Source organism: Zingiber officinale, chromosome 9A (assembly GCF_018446385.1).
Source record: "Zingiber officinale cultivar Zhangliang chromosome 9A, Zo_v1.1, whole genome shotgun sequence".
Classification (NCBI taxonomy): domain Eukaryota; kingdom Viridiplantae; phylum Streptophyta; class Magnoliopsida; order Zingiberales; family Zingiberaceae; genus Zingiber; species Zingiber officinale.
In genome coordinates this window covers 10379924-10399944 of record NC_056002.1, presented here as the reverse complement: position 1 = coordinate 10399944, position 20021 = coordinate 10379924, and the positions used below count along the sequence as shown (strand labels likewise).

Here is a 20021-nt window from a genome sequence, read left to right as displayed (position 1 = left end):
ACTCTGATATTCACGAGTGATATAGTTTTTTACAGAGCTGAGATGAGATTCATATACTCAATCAATTGAGACAATGCCCAAGAAGTTGGTTCCTACGAGCATTGTTAAATCAAAGTTGGTCCTGGGAAAACTCCCAAGTGGCATGCCAAAGTGATGCAGAAAGGTTGTGGAAGCAGCTGGAGTTGGGCTTAGTAAAATTATTGCTTTTTAAAATTTATTTATGGGATCTTTACGGCGATAAATTAGAGAAAAATCCTTAAATGAAACTTTAACTTTGCATATAGTCCTCATCTTCAAATTTTTTTTTTTCACTTCTTGCATATAAATTTTTTTTTCGAACTCCCTCATATAAACATTATTACCTAATTGTCCCTTGTATTTTTTTAATATAAAAAGTCAAAAAATAAGTATAATTCCTCTTAAATTCAGCACTTTAAATTAAAATTGAGTATATTTTTTTATCAAATTGAACATAATTTTTCCCCGCTTAATAATTCCTCCTAACTTCAACACTATTTAAAGAGAATTTAATATATTTTTCATTCAATTGAGCACTATTTAAAAGGAATTTAATATATTTTTCATTTAATTGAACATTATTTAAAGAACACTATTTAAAAAGAATCTAGTATATTTTTATTCAATTGAGATGAGAAAATAGTCGTACTCAATTTGATAGAAAATATACTAGATTCTAGTGTAATGTGTTGAAATTAAGAGAAATTATACTTATTTTGAATTTTTTATACTAAAAAAAATATGAGAGATAATTAGATAAATTAGTGTCCATTATATTTGGTTAGAGAGTGAAAAACTGAGAATGATTTTCTTCTCACTTAATATAAGTCCTCCTAAATTCAGCATCATTTAAAGAGAATCTAGTATATTTTCCATCCAATTGAGCATTATTTAAAGAAATATAATATATATTTTTTTATCCAATTGAGGTGAAAAAAAAAATTATGCTCAATTTAATAGAAAATATACTAAATTTTAATTTAATATGCTGAATTTAAAAGGAAATTTATTCATTTTTGGATTTTTTATACCTAAAAAATATAAAGGGTAATTAAGTAAATTGATATCCATTATCTTTGGTTAGGGAGTGAAAACAAAGATTTTTGGTAATGAGACTATATGTAAAGTTTTGTTTGTGATTGGAGATTGCATGTAAATTTTCCCTTATTATAATTGTATCCTCCCATGCATCTATAATTTGATCCCCAACTATGACACATTTATAAGAATTTTTCTTTCAAATGGAACATGCAACTATGAAATGTTGAGCTTCTAAACCACACGCCACGAACACTTCCCAATTTATCTTGACAACAGATGAAAACTTCCGTAGAACTAAACCGGTCAATCTAGATCCAGTGTTATCTAGTTCAACATATAATTGCATCCTAATCAAGCAACTTGTAAATCAGCAACAGTTTTCTTTGTGCAGAAATCTGGTTAGACATGATCATCAAACGCAGGGACGCATTCATTTCAACTTGTCGCGTATCAAGACTAAAGTTGAAACTTTAATGGAAAAGTGTGTGCCACTACTAACTAGTATGCAAGTTCCAGCCACAGCATACAAGACAAATATAGATTTATACGCATCTGTTTTGAATCAAACCACAGACAATTGTTCGTGCTAATGTCGATCACTAAAAGTAGAAGAATAAACTGGAAAATATACAACAGCTGACTGAAAAGTGAAAAGAATAACTAATATCAAGAGTTTTTTGCCCACGGTAAATTTTCACCAGTTCAGTCATCCGGTCAGCGATCAGCAACACATGCGAAAGACATTCACCACCAAAAAATCAATGAACTTTCTTTTGAAGGAGACAGATCCATCACTCAGAACTCAGCATCGAAGCAGGAAACCATAACTTTTGAAACAGCTGATCTTGCAAAAGGAATATAACTAAGGCTGTACCTGGAAAATCGAACAAATACAGGAACTAAGAGGGAAAAGTCCAAGATTTGGACTTTTCATATAATTGGGACTAATCAATAAGTAGGGATTGACACATAACATTACATTTATGACTGTTTATGCATTAAAACTGTGTGCTATAGCAACACTCAGCAATCAACAGAACCATGATGTAAATGTAAGAAGCCAGTTATATTAAAAGAATAAAGGGCAGCCCGGTGCATGAAGCTTCTGCCATTCGAAGTCTTGGGAAGGATCCATTATACATAGCCTTATCCTATTTTTTGCAAGAGACTGTTTCCATGATTCGAACTCGTGACCTTTAGGTCACAAAATAATAACTTTACCGTTACGTCAAATCTCCCCTTAAAAAAAAAGAATAGCTAAACATTTTATAATACAAAGAAGGCAAACATTAGGAGTTAATTGGCAAAGGGGTTCGTCTGATCTCCAAATGATCATCCAATATTATGCAAACTTGTTGCTAGATATTAGCAAAAATCATTTGAGAAGTTATCATTTTAGCATGACATGTCTTCCCAACCCAAGCATCATAACCAAACTTGTTTGATGAGATTTGCCACTAAGTAAATACTCAAAATGAGCTAACCTTTGTTGTGAGTAGCTTGGTCAATTTAAGAGTTGGGTTAATCTAGTTCCAGAAAGTAAATAAAGAGTGAAGTATAAAGTAGAGATATTATTGTGCTAGAGTTTTAGCTTGCTCATAGGCTTTTAGAGATTAATAACTAGATAATAAAGATGCCTAGATATTTTTATTACAGTAAGGGAAATTTCCCCAAATTTGAGTATAGTTTGTCGGTTCATAGATCATAGAATTTCAGTCAAAGTTTGTTCATATAAGCAAAGTCACTTGGTGCCTAAGCTAGCACAATCACAGATGAGCATTTCCATTTAAAATGCTGTTAGGTCAGTAACAAAGATTTGCTTGATTTGACACCAAAGAATGTATGTATATGCTTTAGCAGCACAAGTTGTATCCAATATATTTTTGCAGATTTGAACAAGTAGATAACAAAGTAGTTGGACAATTACTAAGACTATATTCAACTAACAACTTACCAGATGAGAGCACCAAACTCTAGTATAATGGCGAGAAGTGTTAAGAGCTTATTGTGGACCTGTTTTTTTATTAATAATGAAATATAAGCTGGACAAATATTTGCATGTTAAAACAAAAAAAAATAGTAGTTCAATCCACAAACGAGTTGAAGTATACTCACATAAAAAGCAGAAAACAATGCTATTATCATACTTGCTATGTATATGGAAGTTGCATATATACGGACAGGATCAAGCATCATGTCGATCTGTCGTTTGGGGCCTATAAGAAATGCTGTGCTGCCAAATGAAAGTGGATTTGATTTAAGAAAAACTTAAGAAATTTATTTATTTTTTTATTTTTTTAAAAAAAAAAATCACGGTCATACTTAATAAAAAAGGCAAATGGACATACAAACTCAAGTAAATTGATCCAGAGAAAATTTTAAAAATGTAGAACACAGTGACTTTATCTTACAAAGCAATCAGAAGCAATGCCCAATTCCACATCATTAGAACCATTTACTCGTGAAATTCTATAATGTAGTAGTACCATATGATACACTCATATAAATTATAGAAGAAGAGTTCAAATGGCAAATAAAATATAAGGTCTTCTCCAAATCATCAAGAAAAATCAAGAAGTGTAGACACATTGGCTTGTTAGTGTGGATAAGGCTTTAATCCTAGAAAATGCTTCTTCTACTGTACTATACCAGACAGCAAAAAATGCAACCTGAGCAAAAGGAAACCCATTTATAAGGAATATCATTCAGTATAGGTGCATAAAGGTCATGGTTCTCATTCATTCAGACAAAGGCTAAATCTATGAAATAAGAAATTTCTTTAAAATGACACAACAAACCAATGCACATGACTATACATAAGAATAGTAGAATCATATCTTAACTTCAGGGTATGTGCGCAAACCTTCCAATTGCAAGGAAATTCCCAAAGGTGAATGTTATGCCAAATTTGATTGGGTTGAAAAAAACAAGCATTGACTGCCAAAATATTAAGAGAAGCGAAAATGAGCCAAGACAAAATCATAAATGAAAAAGATATAAATTAAAAAGTCTGTATGAAAAGACAAAAAATTGTAACATGTTGAGAGATGTTATGAGTATATCAGAAGAATTAAAACTTTTACTAGATTAATATGCACTAAGACAGCACGTACACATAGCATGCAGAGTTATTGACATTCACTAAGTTACCACTTGCAATTGAGATATCATAATCATGGCTTTTGCAAGCCTTTGCGGCTTTGCCTACATTGATTTTGCTTTACTTTCTGAATTTGTTTATATTTCTTCTTCCAATAAAGAAGATTTTTTTCAAATAAGAATTGAGTATGCACTCAAAAGATAATTGATTAATTGGTGTTAATGAATTAATAATATAATTTCATGGTGATTTTTTCATTAAGTGAATTTTTTACGTATTCAAATTTTTTGTAATTATTACTGATGCTGAGAAAAAATGCCAATGAGTTGGATGCTAAGGTGGAGGTGTGATTTGGCCTGCTCAGCTTGCTCGGCAACGGCTTGACCTGCAAACACTAGAGCACACGCTAAAAGATGCTGGAGTTGTCCGACAAAGCCCCTCTGTGTTTAAGTCACTAGAGGTATGGTGACAAATGGCAGAGAGTATATCTATTGGAAAGTTAGAAGAGACCCCGGCTAAATACCAACAAACCTTGGTATTTATATGCATGAGATTGGGAGTTACTTGCAGAGATCATGACCATGATCTCTAGGAACCATTCAACCATTAATCCAGGCTAGCTAACCATTAATTGTAGTTGCCTCCATTGATGTCAACGGCTTGGCCATTACTGGTCATTGATGATTGTGGGGACCATGTGGGGATTGTGGACTACGTCTACTTCTAGCCAATAAATGTGCAAGCTGTAGTAGTTGTCTTGAGAAGACCTGTAGATGGGCCACAGGTGTGGCCAAAACTCAGAGCTCATGGAGCTTGGGGAATTCACAGAGGCGAGCTCGAAATGGAGAGCTCAAGAAACTAAACATCCTTATCATGGTTGGCATTCACTTGCAGGATTCCAAAAGTGTCGATGTGCCGACTTAGTCTGAGGTCTTAGAACACATGCTGGTGTATTTGATGGCTCCCTATTCAATGCTAGTACGGAGAGGGGCTACGAAGGTATGGCCTGTTGATCTAGGGTAAAGTCATTACCAAAGGTATCACTTAGAAACAAAAAATAACCTATGAAGCTTATCTATGCAAATTATTTCCATGGAGTTTTCTTGTAATTAAATGATTCATTGTTGTTTGTGAATTAAATTTGTTTATTTCCCATAATATGCGCCATTGTAAAGAGGATTTTATGCTTTTGACAAGTATTCTTATTTATTCTCATAATTGAAACTATCATAATATATCATCTTGCAACATGGTAGAAGAATGGTTTGAAAAAGAAAAGAGACAACAAAACTTAGTTAACAATTGCTAGTCCATAAGAGAAAGTATTTTCGAAGTGCTCCCTCATAGGGATCCAGGATCAAGTCAAATTCAGAAGCCTCAATCAAAAAGGGTTACACACCCTAGTTTGGTGAGACAAGTAGACATGTAAATCACTTGATAGTTAGAGTTGAAATGCAATGGAGTCGATTAATTATCTCTCTCACAAACACACACATTGAATTGCATGTATGCAGCTTGATATTGTTTTAGCTGTATTTCTTACAATATGCATTTAAGATTGGTGTTTGTTGATGTCATTAATTTGTCATACATGGTTTCATATGGCAAATCATCATTTTATTATATAGCGGTTGTAATTAGGGTCGAAAGGAATCAATGAGAGTGATGACAAACCAAAAGTCAAACTAGAGAACCTAATATAGAGCATGATTGACTGGTCGCCAGCTGTCTGATCAGCTGGACCTACAGCCAGCTGAATCTTCCAAGACATCCAAAAGCCTTAGTTTGTTATGTTGGATTGCATTGCGTTAGGTGCAAAAATCTTACATTCATGCCCCCGGTCCATATATAAACTTTGTTTCCCATTCATGAAGAGTATCAAATGGATTATCCTGAATTTGAGTGTTACTTTGTGAGAGACAAAAGATTAGAAATGTGAGACCTTATTTCGCTAGTCTATCCTTCTTCCTATCTTAATCTACCAGAAGGGAAGAACACTACATCCAGATTTGAATAGCCTTTGTCCATTGATTATTGGGTTTTATCTAATAGACTTTACATTCACTTCTAGATGTAATTGACTTTTTTATTCCATGATTTTTCCTTGTTGATATGTAGATTAATGTGAAAATGTGACATGCTTCTGTCTATCACTCTCTCCAGAAATAGCATACGGATGTAAACAGTGAGAATGAATAGTAATCTAGTAAATATGATTAGTTGATGACGAGCAAGACAGAAAAGTTCAAATAGTATAATTCAAAAAATATTTTAAGAATCACAAGGCATTATATAATTAACATAATCTCAACCTTTCAAGCAGCAAGCAAGTACATATTATCCCAGACCTTTTCAGAAAGGCATTGATCTAAACAATAAATGATGCAAATATGAGTATGAAAAAAGAAGAAGAAAGATTAGTTGCTTACCATGATTGTACATGCTAGACCAGAGGATAAGCAAATAGCAAAACCATATAATCTCTGAGCAATGAGAAATAGTCAAATATCAGTCGTTGTGCCTATCATAAAAACCTCTAGATGCAAATTCCAGTGAGTTAATCCAACTATCATTATCAACGTTTTTAAAATCTAAATGAAAAATCATCTCAACAACTAAGAAAGGATGCCATCTGACAGAAAAATAGCACCTAACAAAATTTTCTGACAAGCTGTCGGCAGCTCCCTACAACTAGATACAAAGAATATCCAGAAAATGTAAGTAAATTTGAAGGTCTAATTTACAAATTGGAAATTTTAATAAGAGGATTATCACGATCTGTCTGTATAAAGATAGACTAGAACAGCAACTAAAAAATGCATCTATGATCTCTGAAGCACTTCCCAATGCACTTTTACGATAAACTAAAGCAATGAGAATGACCTAGTGACCTACTGAACAGAATCTAAGTCGCCAAAACTGTGAATATCTACATGCATAGAAAACAAGAATTTTTAGTTGTAAAACTCCCAATTGCATCGTAACAAAAGAGTTTCAACCGTGATAGAAGTTAGATCTGTGCGATTCCCAACTGGATCCAGAAATGAGCACAGAAACCGAATCTTTTGATGGAAGATTAACAGTGATGATAAAACCCTAAGAGCTTCACCAAAAAGTGAAAGTCCATGGAGATACAGAAGAATTTCTCTTCCGATAAAGAGGCGTTATGAAAGAACCTGCTTGGTCGAGAGGGTGCAGTTGCGATCGAAATCGTCGAAGAAGGAAGAGGACTGTGTTTCTTGGGCTATGGATTCCTCGTCGGGCTCCATTCCAACAAGCATCTTCGCTTTCTCGAGAGCTCTATTCATCGTCTCCATCATCATGGCTGCTGCTTCGTCTTCGGATCCTTTCTCCTTTCTTCTTCAGCAGGTAAAAATTGAAGCCACTGATGCTTTGTGGGGATCAGTACGTGTTGTGCACGTGACTACATAGGTTGAGTCCTGTAAAAAATCCAAAACTTTTTCGTTTTTTTTAATATCTTGTTTAAAATTTTGTGAAGTATATAATTGTAAGTTATAATTAGATCTAGATAAAGTGGACATTTATCTTTTCTTTATTTTCTTATTTTCTAACTAAAGTAGGATCGTAAATAAATCCAGCATTCATGAATAAGTTTGATATATGATTTTATAAGAACTTATTTATGTTCATTTAATATACATAAGATTAATTAAACAAACAAGCTTGAACAACTCATTAAATTAAACAAACAAGTTTGAACATATATGTATTCAGCTCGTTAACGTTCGCGAACAATGTTCACGAATCATATTCATTAATAAAACTCTTTTTAATATGCTAAATAAATAATAAAATAAAATAAATAAATAAATTTAAATTATCAAACTTAATAACTAATCAAACAACTAAAAGTTTCAAACAATCAAATAAGTTTGAATTGAGAGCTTGATAACATCTAAATGAACGAAACTCAAGCCAATCTTGAATTGAAAGCTTGATAACATCTAAACAAACCAAGCTCAAGCTTATAAAAAATAAATCAAGCTAATCTTAAACGCTCATTTCGAAAACTTGATTCATTTTAAGCTCAACTCAACTTGATTATCTTATTAAACAAACTTAAACATCCTAAAACTCGACTCGTTTACCACCCTAAACTAAAGGAAGAGGATAAATACTTAAATTATTATTTTTATTTATTCCTTTTAAATAGACACATTTCAGTACCTTTTCGTTCTTTCTAAATATAAGGTATTTTTTTTTTAAAAAAAAATGATTGATGGAGGAAGAAAAATACAAAAAAGAAATTTGTATAAAAATTTAGTCCAGATACGTTAAATAGTCCCCATGAGAATTACCCTATGAGCACATTTATTTTATAATAGTCATTAGACGAGTATATTGATTTCACTTTATCACGAAGGATTTTCTCATTGGATTTAATAAACGGACATTGCACGTTAATGATAACAAACTGAATTTTGAAACTAGATATTCTAATCTCGACGATTCTATTCCACGACCACACACGACAAAAAATTATATTCTTGAATAAGTAGAACAGATGACATAATTTCTCCGGTATCCATGCAACCAGACTTCTCGATGTGCTTGGCTTCTAAACTGCATTTAACAAAGGAAAACTCTACTAGAAATGCTAAGAAATTTGTTTCACATTTTCTGCAGAGTGGCAAATGATGATCCAATATGTGAAGGAAAAAAAAATTGATAAATGATTTGTACACTACCCAAATCCTTTAATTCTGCAAGGAAACAGAAATATGAGTCTGTTACACTAACCACAAACTTCTTTTGATAGAATACACTAATTACAGTTTTCGATCAAGGTACAGCTGTCTTACATTCTTAGAACCTTCAGGTGCCCAAACTCTCATCTAGCCTGCAATGCAAGACAGAACATGAATATACCTCCTGAGATTTAGCTACCATTCCAGAAACGAAAGGAGGTGATAGATGCAATGAAAATCTCATGTACTCCAAGCCTTGCATTCATTACCAAGGAAATAAATTCATTTTGTTACAGTCCTCAGAGAAAGCATGTCAATGCTTAGTAATAACTAATACGTCTACTATTCAACACAAAAAGCATGTTACCAAGAAAGATAAGCAGTAAAAAAACAAACTTTGATGCATTCCTTGGCACATGATCCAATTGACAACTCTTCTCATAATGAACGCACAGTTTGCCCATTCTGCCATATATCTCCAGCACAAACTGGCCAGGAAAGGATGGTAAAGCATCCGAGCAGCATTGTAACCTAGTGTTGATTGAGGAACCTATACCATAGTTAAAAACATGGTTTAAAATCATGTTATAAACCAGGGTTTTGATGCCAAAACTAAACAGTTTTGGAATCGTGTTGGAGTGCCAATACATTATCCCGCTGGAAAATCACATGTGGAGGAAGGGGATGAAGGAAACAAACAGGAAAATAATAAGAAGAAGAAGAGACAACTACAGTTTTGGAGCTATCTTATGGTTTTGTTCCTTAGTTGACAGAAGTTTGGTGCTTCAGCCTTGCAGAGTTATTTGTGATTTGAAGACAATACTTGTTGAGCTTGTGTGGTCCTCACAGAGTTGTCCACAAAGCAGTTAATCCAAGCAAAGCTGTTGCACAAGTTGTGCAATCTTTGCAAAATTGTTTCACCGGTCGTCATGATCCGTTGCAGAGTCATTGTGGAGCTTGAAGAAGCTGCTTCACTAGGATGCTTGCAAGTTGTGTAGAGTTGTTCTAAGTTATTGTAGATGATAAGTTGTTCTCAGCCCTCTCACTCACAAAAGAATCCATTTTATTACTTTTTAAACTTCTATTTGTTTAATTTAAAAATAAGAATAGAGAAACAAAAAAAAATTGAATTAGAATTTTGAAGGATAAGATTAAAAAATAACTGATGTTACTTGAATTTATCTTACGTGTGCCAAAGTGTACTAAATAATGGCACGGTATAGTACTCAATAAAATTAGCACAGGGTGACAAAGTGAGATTACTCATATCCTTAATCATTTCAATATACAATATGTTAATGTCTTTCTTTTATAAAATTCTCCATATAGTTTACCTTAGGACTCTATCATACGCTTTTTTTAGGTCAAAAAATATCATGTGTAAATTTTGCTTGCGTTCTCAATAATTTTCAATTAGTTGCTTGAGAAAATATATAACTTCTATTATTGACCTTTCAAGTATGAATTTAAATTGATTTTCGATCACTGTACTCTTCTTCCTTAGTCTTTTTTTTATTACTCTTTTCTAAGGTTTTATTGTATGATTAATTAACTTAATACCCCTATAATTTGTACAATTTTATACGTCTTCTTTAATTTTTATATAAGGGAACTAGAAAACTTACCCTATCAAATATTTTTTCATTGTCAATATCAAGTTAAATAACTTTGTAAGTCAATACTTTGCTTCCCTAAATACTTCTATACTTTATCGAAATATCATCCAACCCAACTACTTTTTCATTTTCCATCCCATTTTAAGCCTCTTCTACTTTTGAAGTTTGCATTTTACAACAAAAATTTAAATTTGTATACTTTTTTGACCTCCTTAAATTACCTAAGTTAAGTTGATCACCTAAATCTTCATTCAAAAATTGATGAAAATACCTCTTCTATCGCTCTTTTATTTCTTCATCATTTACTTAATACCTTATATTACATTCATCTTTAATGCATCTTATTTAGATAAGATTTCTTATCTTTCTCTCTCTCGTTTTAGTTATTCTATAAACGCCCCTTTTCCCTTTTGTACCCCGTTGTCAATATAAACATTCTAAAATTTCATTCTCAGCTTCACTCACCGCTTTCTTTGCCTCTTTCTTGAGTACTGCATACGTTTTAAAATTTTCCTCATGCATACTTTTTAATTTATAGGTTGTTCATTTTTCCTTCATTTTCTCTTATACTTAATTCTTTACTTGGTGGTGGATGTCCTTTTGATAGATCGAGTACACTCTTGGTTCCCTTTTCCCCTTTTGTATCTTATTGTCAATATAAATGTTCTAAAATTTCATTCTCGGCTTCACTCACCGCTTTCTTGGCCTCTTTCTTTACTACTGCATACTTTTTAAAATTTTCCTCATTCTTACAAGTGTATAATAACTTATAGGTTGTTTATTTGTTCCTTCACTTTCTCTTATATTTTCTCGTTCCACTACCAAGATTATTTACTTATGGTTGACATATTTTTGACTCATCGAGTACACTCTTGTCTCGTGGCTATCATTTTCAACTTTAATGTCATCTTATCCAATGTCGTATTTGAGTTGCTATGTATTTCTCCTAATATTTGTACTCCTATCCTTTCTTTAAATATGTTTTGTTTTCCATACTTTAACTTCTACCACTTGTTTTAGGAGTTGTATATTTTCCTTCCATTGATACTATGCTTGAGGATCTTGCACCTCTAACATGTAAAATTGAAAAATATTCATTAGTGTGTACTGTGTTGGATGAGTGTGGAGATTCAAGTTTGCTTTATGCAAAATATTAAGGTGCGTTTGGTTTACGCATTTTCCATTTTCATTTTTTGAAAAAATGCGTGTTTCTGAAAAATAGTATTTGATTTGCATTTTCCATGTCTATTTTCTTAAAAAATAGATAGCATTTTCTAAAAAAAATAGAGAATGTCTAAAAGTCATTTTCTATTTTTTAGAAAACGCGCATTTTTTAGAAAATAAAAATGAAAAACACGCAAACCAAACACACCCTAATGCTTTTGGCTTAAGAGAGAGATAAAGCAAAATGCAAATTCCTCTACAATATTGCATAGAAAATCTATAAAAGTATTATGGCATCTGTTGAGATGCCACTATGTATGCCTTATTTATTTCTCTTCAAACTGAAGCACCATTATCTTGCATTCTTCAACAGAGAGCATCATCTCAGACCCAATTCATTAATCTCTGCAGTACCAAGATTGTACAAAACTAGAGACTAATTTCTTATTCAATTTACATCCTCTGCAACAAGGGTTGTCAGAATAAATTGTATGTAAGCTATCACTGTTTTTCAGCTTCATGAGAATTGTTTTTAATATCTTAAATACCAGAGGTGTTATCAATAAATAAAGAGTAAGACTAGTATGAACATCCTCACAAGTTAATCTTTTTGAAAATATGAACATCCAGTACCTCAGAAAGAAGAGTCACACTGTCAAGTTGAAACAAAATTTCAATCCCGAAGACCAAGTTCAACTTCAAGCTCATTATCCTCTTCAAACAGCTTCAACAAGCGAGCATGTTGCTCCTCCCTCTTTCTCTTCTGCCACATCTTGAATAAGAAAAAGGACAGTACTAAAAGAATAGCAACTCCAACGCATGCAAGGAGAACCTTGAGCCCAGTTTTATGACCAGAACTAGAGTGATTGCTAGCTGTTGTTGAATCCTTAGAAGGTGATGGATTCTCAGATAAACCTAAGAAGAACGAACTACTATTCAGAATGAAAAACATTGGTAATGAGATAAACAGGAATATCATATAGCCGATAACTATAGTATACATACTTGAAATACCTCACTTATCAAAAATAAGTCATAAAGAAGTCAATCAAGTGTGACAAATGAAATAACTCAATAAAGTTTCCAGATATCAAATAGCTCAAAAGTCTCTAGGAATGAAATAACAAAATAAAGTTTCCAGATTTTTCACCTAATTTTGAAACTTTGTTGATGACATACAAGATAAATATCATCACCAAATGAAATTATGAAAATACTTAATCCAACAAAGAGAAGTTCTCAACATTCAGGAATTAGAAAGTCCACAGTAATCTCCTACACCAGATTTTTCTTTCATTATTAAAAAGGAGAATTTTTCTCAATCTGAATACAAAGCAGCCGTCAAGAAGTTTCTCCCTCCATACGCTCGGATCTTATAGAAAAAGATAGTTGTTCATAGATTTGTCTAACCAAGAACAACTAACCGAACTAATCTTTTAGCCCTCGAAGAATCAAATGAAAAACCTCACTGCTAACCTTAGTAACGAAGATAACCCATGAATCATGAACGGAAACTTGAAATTCCAGAAAAATTCTAAGTAAGAGAAACAGATCCAGTTCTACCTAAAAGATCTCGTTTTATTCCATCAACCTGGCACAAAACACACCGAGATCAAGAACCATAAATCGAGGTTCGTTCGAGCCAAAATCAACTGAATGTCACAAACCGATCACCGGTCAGATCTAGGGCGAACGAAATCGAGGGAAACCAGCACAATGGCGGATACAAAAAGGATCACATCTTGCACTAAAATAACGGGTTGACAGGTATCAAAAGAAGGAAATATTTGGGTGTTGCGAAGAACTGTACCCGTAATTAGATTCAGAGAGACGGAGAGAAGGAGGAGGAGCAGCCGCGCAGATCTCCCGCTTCCGTCTCCAGTCATCTCTCTGCCCCTGACACAGTCGCTGCGTGCTGATCTTTGTTAGAATAAAATGCAGCTATCCCAAGTTAAAATATCATTGGGCCAATTATAAAAAGGTTGGGCCGGTTACTAACAAACTGACTGTCAGCCCAATTCACCATAAAATTTTTAAAATAGAAAAAATCAAAATAAAAATAATAAAAAAAACATAAAAATATATAAAAAAAAAACATAGACATAGAACTCGACTTCTCTCCGCTCGTCCAACCAGAATTTAAGTCGATCTGATGCGAAGAAGCTTCTGGAAGTGAGTATTCCATTCCTATAATTTCCTCTTGATGTCCGAGTCTCCGCACTGGTTCCACATTCGCCGCCCCTTCCCTTCCAGATCCCCCCGGCCTCCGCCCGCTAGATGGCTTCTTCCACCCCCACCTCTCCTCCGCCGCCAGAGTCTCCTGCCGTCGTCGACCGGGGAGCGCCGACGTCTCCAGGTAATTCCACTTTCTCTCGGTTTGAACATGTTATGTTTCTGGAGGTAGTTGTAGGCATTTAGGGTTGGTCGCGGCTCTGTGAACTTATTCTTACTATTGGTTTACTTAAAGAGAGGAGTTTGTGTTGAATGAGAAAACCTTTTTCGAGATAAATGAGGGAAAATTATCACTGCGAGAGGGTTAGGTGGATCGAGAAGTCATTGGTAGCTGGCGAGACACTATGTGTGTTATATCTATCATTTTGATTTCGCATTAGAAAAGTACGATCCTTTTATCGATTATCAGCTGCAAGCCATCTGGAGTGATAATATCTATAGCATTGTTGTTTGATATTCCTATTAGTCTATCTGAAATCTTAGAGAGTTTTTTTCCCAGCCCGTTTGGATTTTTTTTTATCAACTAATTTTTCCGATGTTTTATTAATTTGGTAGGCTCTGATGCTGATGACAATGACGTTGTCACCGAAGCTGCAGCATTTGTGCATAACGAACCTCTGCAAGATGATATTGATATTCCAAAAGTTGAATCAGATATGGATATCCTTCATGAGAATGTCAAGAAACAAATTATTAAGGAAGGCCATGGTGGAAAGCCACCAAAGCTGTCGACTTGCTTCTGTATGTGTGAATTGTTATTTTGTCTCTAGGTTTATGTCTGCGATGAAGCAAACTTTGTCATCTCAAAATGATTAATTTTACAAAAGCAAGATCATATGATTATATGCATGTATTCAAAGTTCAATATCAACTCCGCCCATGATGACCAGTCATGGCCGGTCCCAAGCCCGGATAAAGGAGGAGGGTTGCGTTAGGTTGCCAGCCAGCGTCAAACTATGGCAAAATTTCATGAATGAATTCAAAGTTCAATATCCAATTACCTTAGAATAACGAAGATTTAATTTTTAAAACCAAACCATTGAACAATTACAAGTTCTTTTATGTCTAATTGGAAGTGTTTCGCTTCAAGTGGTGGCTAGGGGTTGGGGTGGTTCTCATAATGGAGGAGAATCAAATCACAGGGTGTATTTCTAGGGAATGGGAGAAGGTTTTTGTGAGTTCGTGTGTGGTGATTTGGGTAGACATGGGTCTAAGCAGGCGCTCTACTAGGGTCATAGGCAGGTGCTATGGCAACATAGTGTATTGTGAACACCTTTACTAGGGAGAAAAGGAAATGGCCTTGGTGGTGGCTTGGGTTTTCAGAGAAAAAACATGGGCTGGTGAGGAGTTATAGGTAGCATACCAAAGAGATCCAACCACATTTGGCTCCGATACCACTTAATGTAGCATGAGAATAAACAATAGAAATAAGCATTTCACCCAGAGAGTGAAACATGCATGGAGAATTTAAAATTTCATTAACTAGAATGTCAATTAATAATAGAGGATTTGTTCCCTTTTAAAGGCCTCAACATTGATCTATACTCGCAAGTTAGACAAGAAATAGTCTATCCCTTGGTTACTTGGTAAATAAATAACTAATTCCTACATAGTGTATCCTGCTAAAATAAAATATAAGTTTTTCTATCTTGTCTTACTTGAAAATAAAAACTAACATTTCTTAGAAACTTGTAAAGTCTAAACTTCCTATTTGAAAATTTAAAATTTAAAATCTCCTGAAGTTTGATACACATCATTTCTCTGAGCATGAAATACTACCTATGGTGCTCAGGTGCTATTATGAAGCACAAATTAAGTTATGGTGCAGTGGCTCAAGTGTAAAAGTTTTGTTATCATTACTTACAGTTGAAACTAGAATTACCATCAGAATTTAGTGGTTCGTTCATTTTTAGTCTTTGGCTTGCTATGGCCTATGAGGACAAACAACCCCCGAGAAACCATCTAGGGAATCTAAAATCAGACATATTTTAAAATCTTAGTTTTTTAGTAGCCTTTATGTCATTCCAGCAGACAATAAGAGAGAATCTTAGTAACTTTGTAGTCTTTATGTGATTCAAGCAGACACATAGAGAGTATTGTTCATGTACATGTTATCTATCCTATGCTTCACAACCTATATCTATATGCCATGAAGCCTTAAATTCTCTCACAAAGTACTATGCTAATGTTTCTTGTTTATTGCAATTGATTCTTTATTTTATGGCTGGTATGACTTCTGAAGACGTATGTCCCAGACATTTAGTTCATTGATGACTTCTCATTATGCAGTTCATTATAAAGCATGGGCTAAAAGCACTTCACACAAGTTTGAAGACACATGGCAAGAGCAGAGGCCTACAGAAATCATATTGGGGAAAGGTACTCCTCATGTTTAGTCCTTGTAGGATTTTCTAGTCATTGAAAGTAAGATACTGTTTAAGCTCTTTATTTCATGTAGAATATTAATGGAAAACATATTCAAGGAAAGTAGCTGATTTTCCTGTATGTGACTATACCTAAATCAAAAATAGTCTAGTGTTTGCTTGCCTATATGGATAAAATCTACAAACCAAAAACTCAACATATTTTTTATATTTATAATTTATTTCTTCAAATATTTTCATCATATATTGGTTCTTAATACCATTTTGTTCTTAAATGTACTTCTTAGAATTATTGTTTAAGTTATTTTACAATTTTATTGTATTTATTATTATGCTTTTTATTAAGAAGTATCTATAATTTCTACCATTTTTTATTTTTCTTTTTGTTATACATAATATAAATATCATTGTCTTTATTATATTATATGTTTCAATATAAATACTTATTATTTTACTATTTGTTATATAAGGTGCCTAATATATATATATATATATGTAATATACTATTTAACGCTTCCATTATTATTTGATTTTTTTTAGGGTTTAGGGTTTTTAATATTTTATTGTTACATTTGAGAATGTGATTTTCACTTCATTTCCTCTCAAATAATGAAAAACTATTCACATACATGCAGCAAAAGAATATTGTTTCATTGTTTAATGAAATTGAAGTCCAAAATCAGATACTATTTTAAAAATAAAAAATGGGTCACCAGCATTGCATTTGGCGAAGACCAAATGTTGCTTGAATATAGTGTGTTCTGTCATACAATTGTTGTCTAGCCTCAAAGCAAGGTGCTATTGTCATGTATGGATCTTTGCAAAATAAATTCCAAGACGATATTGTGCTCATTGTTCTGAAGCATTGAGTGGGACAAACAAAATATCATTGGCATCTGTTGTTTTTATTCTTTTTAAGGTTATAATGCTGTATTTAGTTCCATGGATCTTTTGTTCCAACACAAAATGATTATGAGGCACACTTCTATGAAATTTAATTTTGATTATATTCCATCATTAACCAGTAGACATTTCCTACAGAACTATAGTAGTTTGTTTGTTCATTGAGTGTTCTTGACTTATGATACACAGAAAAGAAAGAAATGGCTGGTTTAGCCATTGGTATTGCTAGCATGAAGAGCGGAGAACGGGCACTACTGCATGTAGGTTGGGAACTGGGCTATGGCAAAGAGGGAAGTTTTTCATTCCCAAATGTACCTCCTATGGCAGACCTTATCTATGAGGTTGAACTTATTGGCTTTGATGAGGCAAAAGAAGTGAGTTACCTATCTTTTTTTTTTCATTTTTTTTGTATACCATACTATCACCTCACATTAGTATTTGAAATTGAATAGTTAGTATCTCCAAAATTCTTCATTAACTTCATAACTCAGTTGATATAATTGCCTTATCTTAATGTTTTGGTGTATAAATTCTATTCTGCAGGGAAAAGCCCGAAGTGACATGACAGTGGAAGAGAGGATTGAAGCTGCTGAAAGAAGGAAGGTGGAAGGGAATGATTACTTCAAGGAAGAAAATCTTGAGGAAGCGATGCAACAATATGAAATGGTCAGTTCTGTTACAAGTCAATCCTTGTTAATTGCATTAAGTTAGTTTCTTCATTAGATTTATATGTAGCTTGTGCTTGTCAGGCAATAGCTTATATGGGAGATGATTTTATGTTCCAACTGTTTGGAAAGTATAGGGACATGGCCTTGGCTGTAAAGAACCCATGCCATCTAAACATGGCTGCATGCCTAATCAAACTTAAACGTTACCAGCAAGCTATTGGTCACTGCACCATTGTGAGTGCATTCATAACTTTTCCAGTATTTTTCTGCTTTCGCCCTCAAGATGTTGTCTGTTCAATTAGGTATTATTTTTGTGCATTATCTACTTAAGCATTCCTTTCTAAATTTCCTTAATCTCCCAGATCATATAAACAGAAAGGGTGAGTTATATATGTACAAAAGAAATAAATCATCAAGATCCATACACTTATTGATCAAAGTACTAGGCTCCTAACACTTTTATTTTTAGGTATGAATTTTTTATATGACTTGAACTCAGAGACATATTAGGTTGCTGTTTGTAACAAAATACACATAGCAGTTACATTACCAGGGGATTAAGCTTGTTAATTGTAAGCTTTGTATGATGCTCGTAAAGTTGAAACTGTTTTGCTGTGATATAATGTTTAAACTGATAGATGATTATCTGGCGGGCTTAAAAACTTTCATAGGTTAGTGTAAAGGAAGATACACCAGGCATCCATAGAAGCATCGGCCCATAGAAGTCACAATTTTACAATCGTATCTACTTAGCAAATAAAGAGCAAATCACAAGCAGGTAAGGCTTGCACTTAATGTGCTCTATTTTTCAAGGAAAGAAGTGTTTTTTTTTTTGGGGAGAGTATGAGATGTTACAGGTAAATAAAAAAGAAAAAGTATCCTGCCCATTCAAGTTTCCTGCCTTGCAAGAGACTATTCAAGCTAGCTAGTTCAACACAATTTCCTGTAGCAAACACAAAAGTTTGTAGAAATGCATTTTTGATGGAAAAAAGGAAATGTCTTGAGCAATAAAACCTCACTCTATTGTGCACTAGCGGTCATGGTTATTCCATTGAACCACTTCTGCTAGTTACTTTCATGATTTTCTCACATTCTATAAATGGAAAGTGATTTTCTACCTTTATATCTTAAGGTGTTGTCAGAAGATGAGAACAACGTGAAAGCTCTATTTAGACGAGGAAAGGCCAGGGCAGAACTTGGTCAGACTGATGCAGCAAAGGAGGACCTCGAGAAGGCAAGGAAACATGCCCCACAGGACAAGGCCATCATCCGAGAGCTTCACTTGCTAGATGAACATGACAAAGCTATTTATCAAAAGCAGAAAGAGATCTACAAAGGGATCTTTGGCCCCAGACCTGAACCCAAACCAAAGAGCTCAAATCGGCTGGTCTTATTTTGGCAATGGCTTGTTGCTCTTATTTGTGACTTACTGAACTTCCGAAGGGGCAAGGAAGACTAAAACTGTTCAATATCGTTAAATGTTGTGCTCCACTGTACTTCTGAACAATTTTTCTTGCAGACAATGGAAAAACAACGCTGTTGCTATTGGATGATCGAAGCATGGGTTTCTAGCGAAGATGCTAAATCTTATTGTCATTATGCAATTTTAAACCCGTATTAATTAGTAATGTACATTGGGTTATCACATTCTAAGAGAATAATTAACATCATGAAATATTTGTGGTTTTGGGGAGTCAATTTGTTTCAAGTAATTATCTATAATCTCATTATAAAGCTTTCATGCTTCACAGGAATGCCTTAGTATCTGAGTCCGCACCAAATCTTGTGTCTGAATCCTTTGTCAAATCCAATTTTTGAAGCTATGTCAAATCCTATATCTGAAGCTGTGCCTAAATTTGTGCATGGAAGTCCCTTGACAAGGCGTACATGAGAAAGAAGATGACTCTCTCCGAATTACTGTAAGTTCAAAATTCCAATCCAAAATCCAATCTAATTCTAACAATTTCTACTTCGTTATAAGTTGAAATTGAATTTCATTGTTCTTGCTCATTGAGTGCACCAAGTGGATCGTGACCCATCATCAATTCACCCTTGCCAACTAGTTTAGTTGAATAGATTTGAAAGATTTTTCTCTTTTTAGTAGAAATTGTTTAAGTTGAAATTTTGTTCTGAATATCTGAGCATGCCTAGATCAGACAAGGGCAAAACTATTTTAGCACAGGCGG

The 20021-nt window shown here is 33.8% G+C and overlaps 2 protein-coding genes across 2 annotated transcripts; one reads left to right on the top strand and one right to left on the bottom strand.

Annotated features, from left to right (window-relative positions):
* Positions 1-1583: 1583 nt before the first annotated feature.
* LOC122020067 (vesicle transport protein SFT2B-like) lies at positions 1584-7564 on the bottom strand. The gene is made up of 6 exons (XM_042577799.1): positions 7336-7564; positions 6589-6642; positions 3923-3996; positions 3175-3292; positions 3014-3072; positions 1584-1933 (listed from the first exon to the last, which is right to left on the bottom strand). The coding sequence occupies exons 1-6, from the start codon at positions 7480-7482 to the stop codon at positions 1855-1857; spliced, it is 531 nt and encodes a 176-aa protein (XP_042433733.1). The 5' UTR covers positions 7483-7564; the 3' UTR covers positions 1584-1854.
* Positions 7565-13794: 6230 nt separating this feature from the next.
* On the top strand, positions 13795-19393 carry LOC122018915 (peptidyl-prolyl cis-trans isomerase FKBP42-like). The gene is made up of 7 exons (XM_042576381.1): positions 13795-14004; positions 14436-14621; positions 16170-16259; positions 17357-17541; positions 17711-17833; positions 17917-18069; positions 18968-19393. The coding sequence occupies exons 1-7, from the start codon at positions 13926-13928 to the stop codon at positions 19292-19294; spliced, it is 1143 nt and encodes a 380-aa protein (XP_042432315.1). The 5' UTR covers positions 13795-13925; the 3' UTR covers positions 19295-19393.
* Positions 19394-20021: the final 628 nt, after the last annotated feature.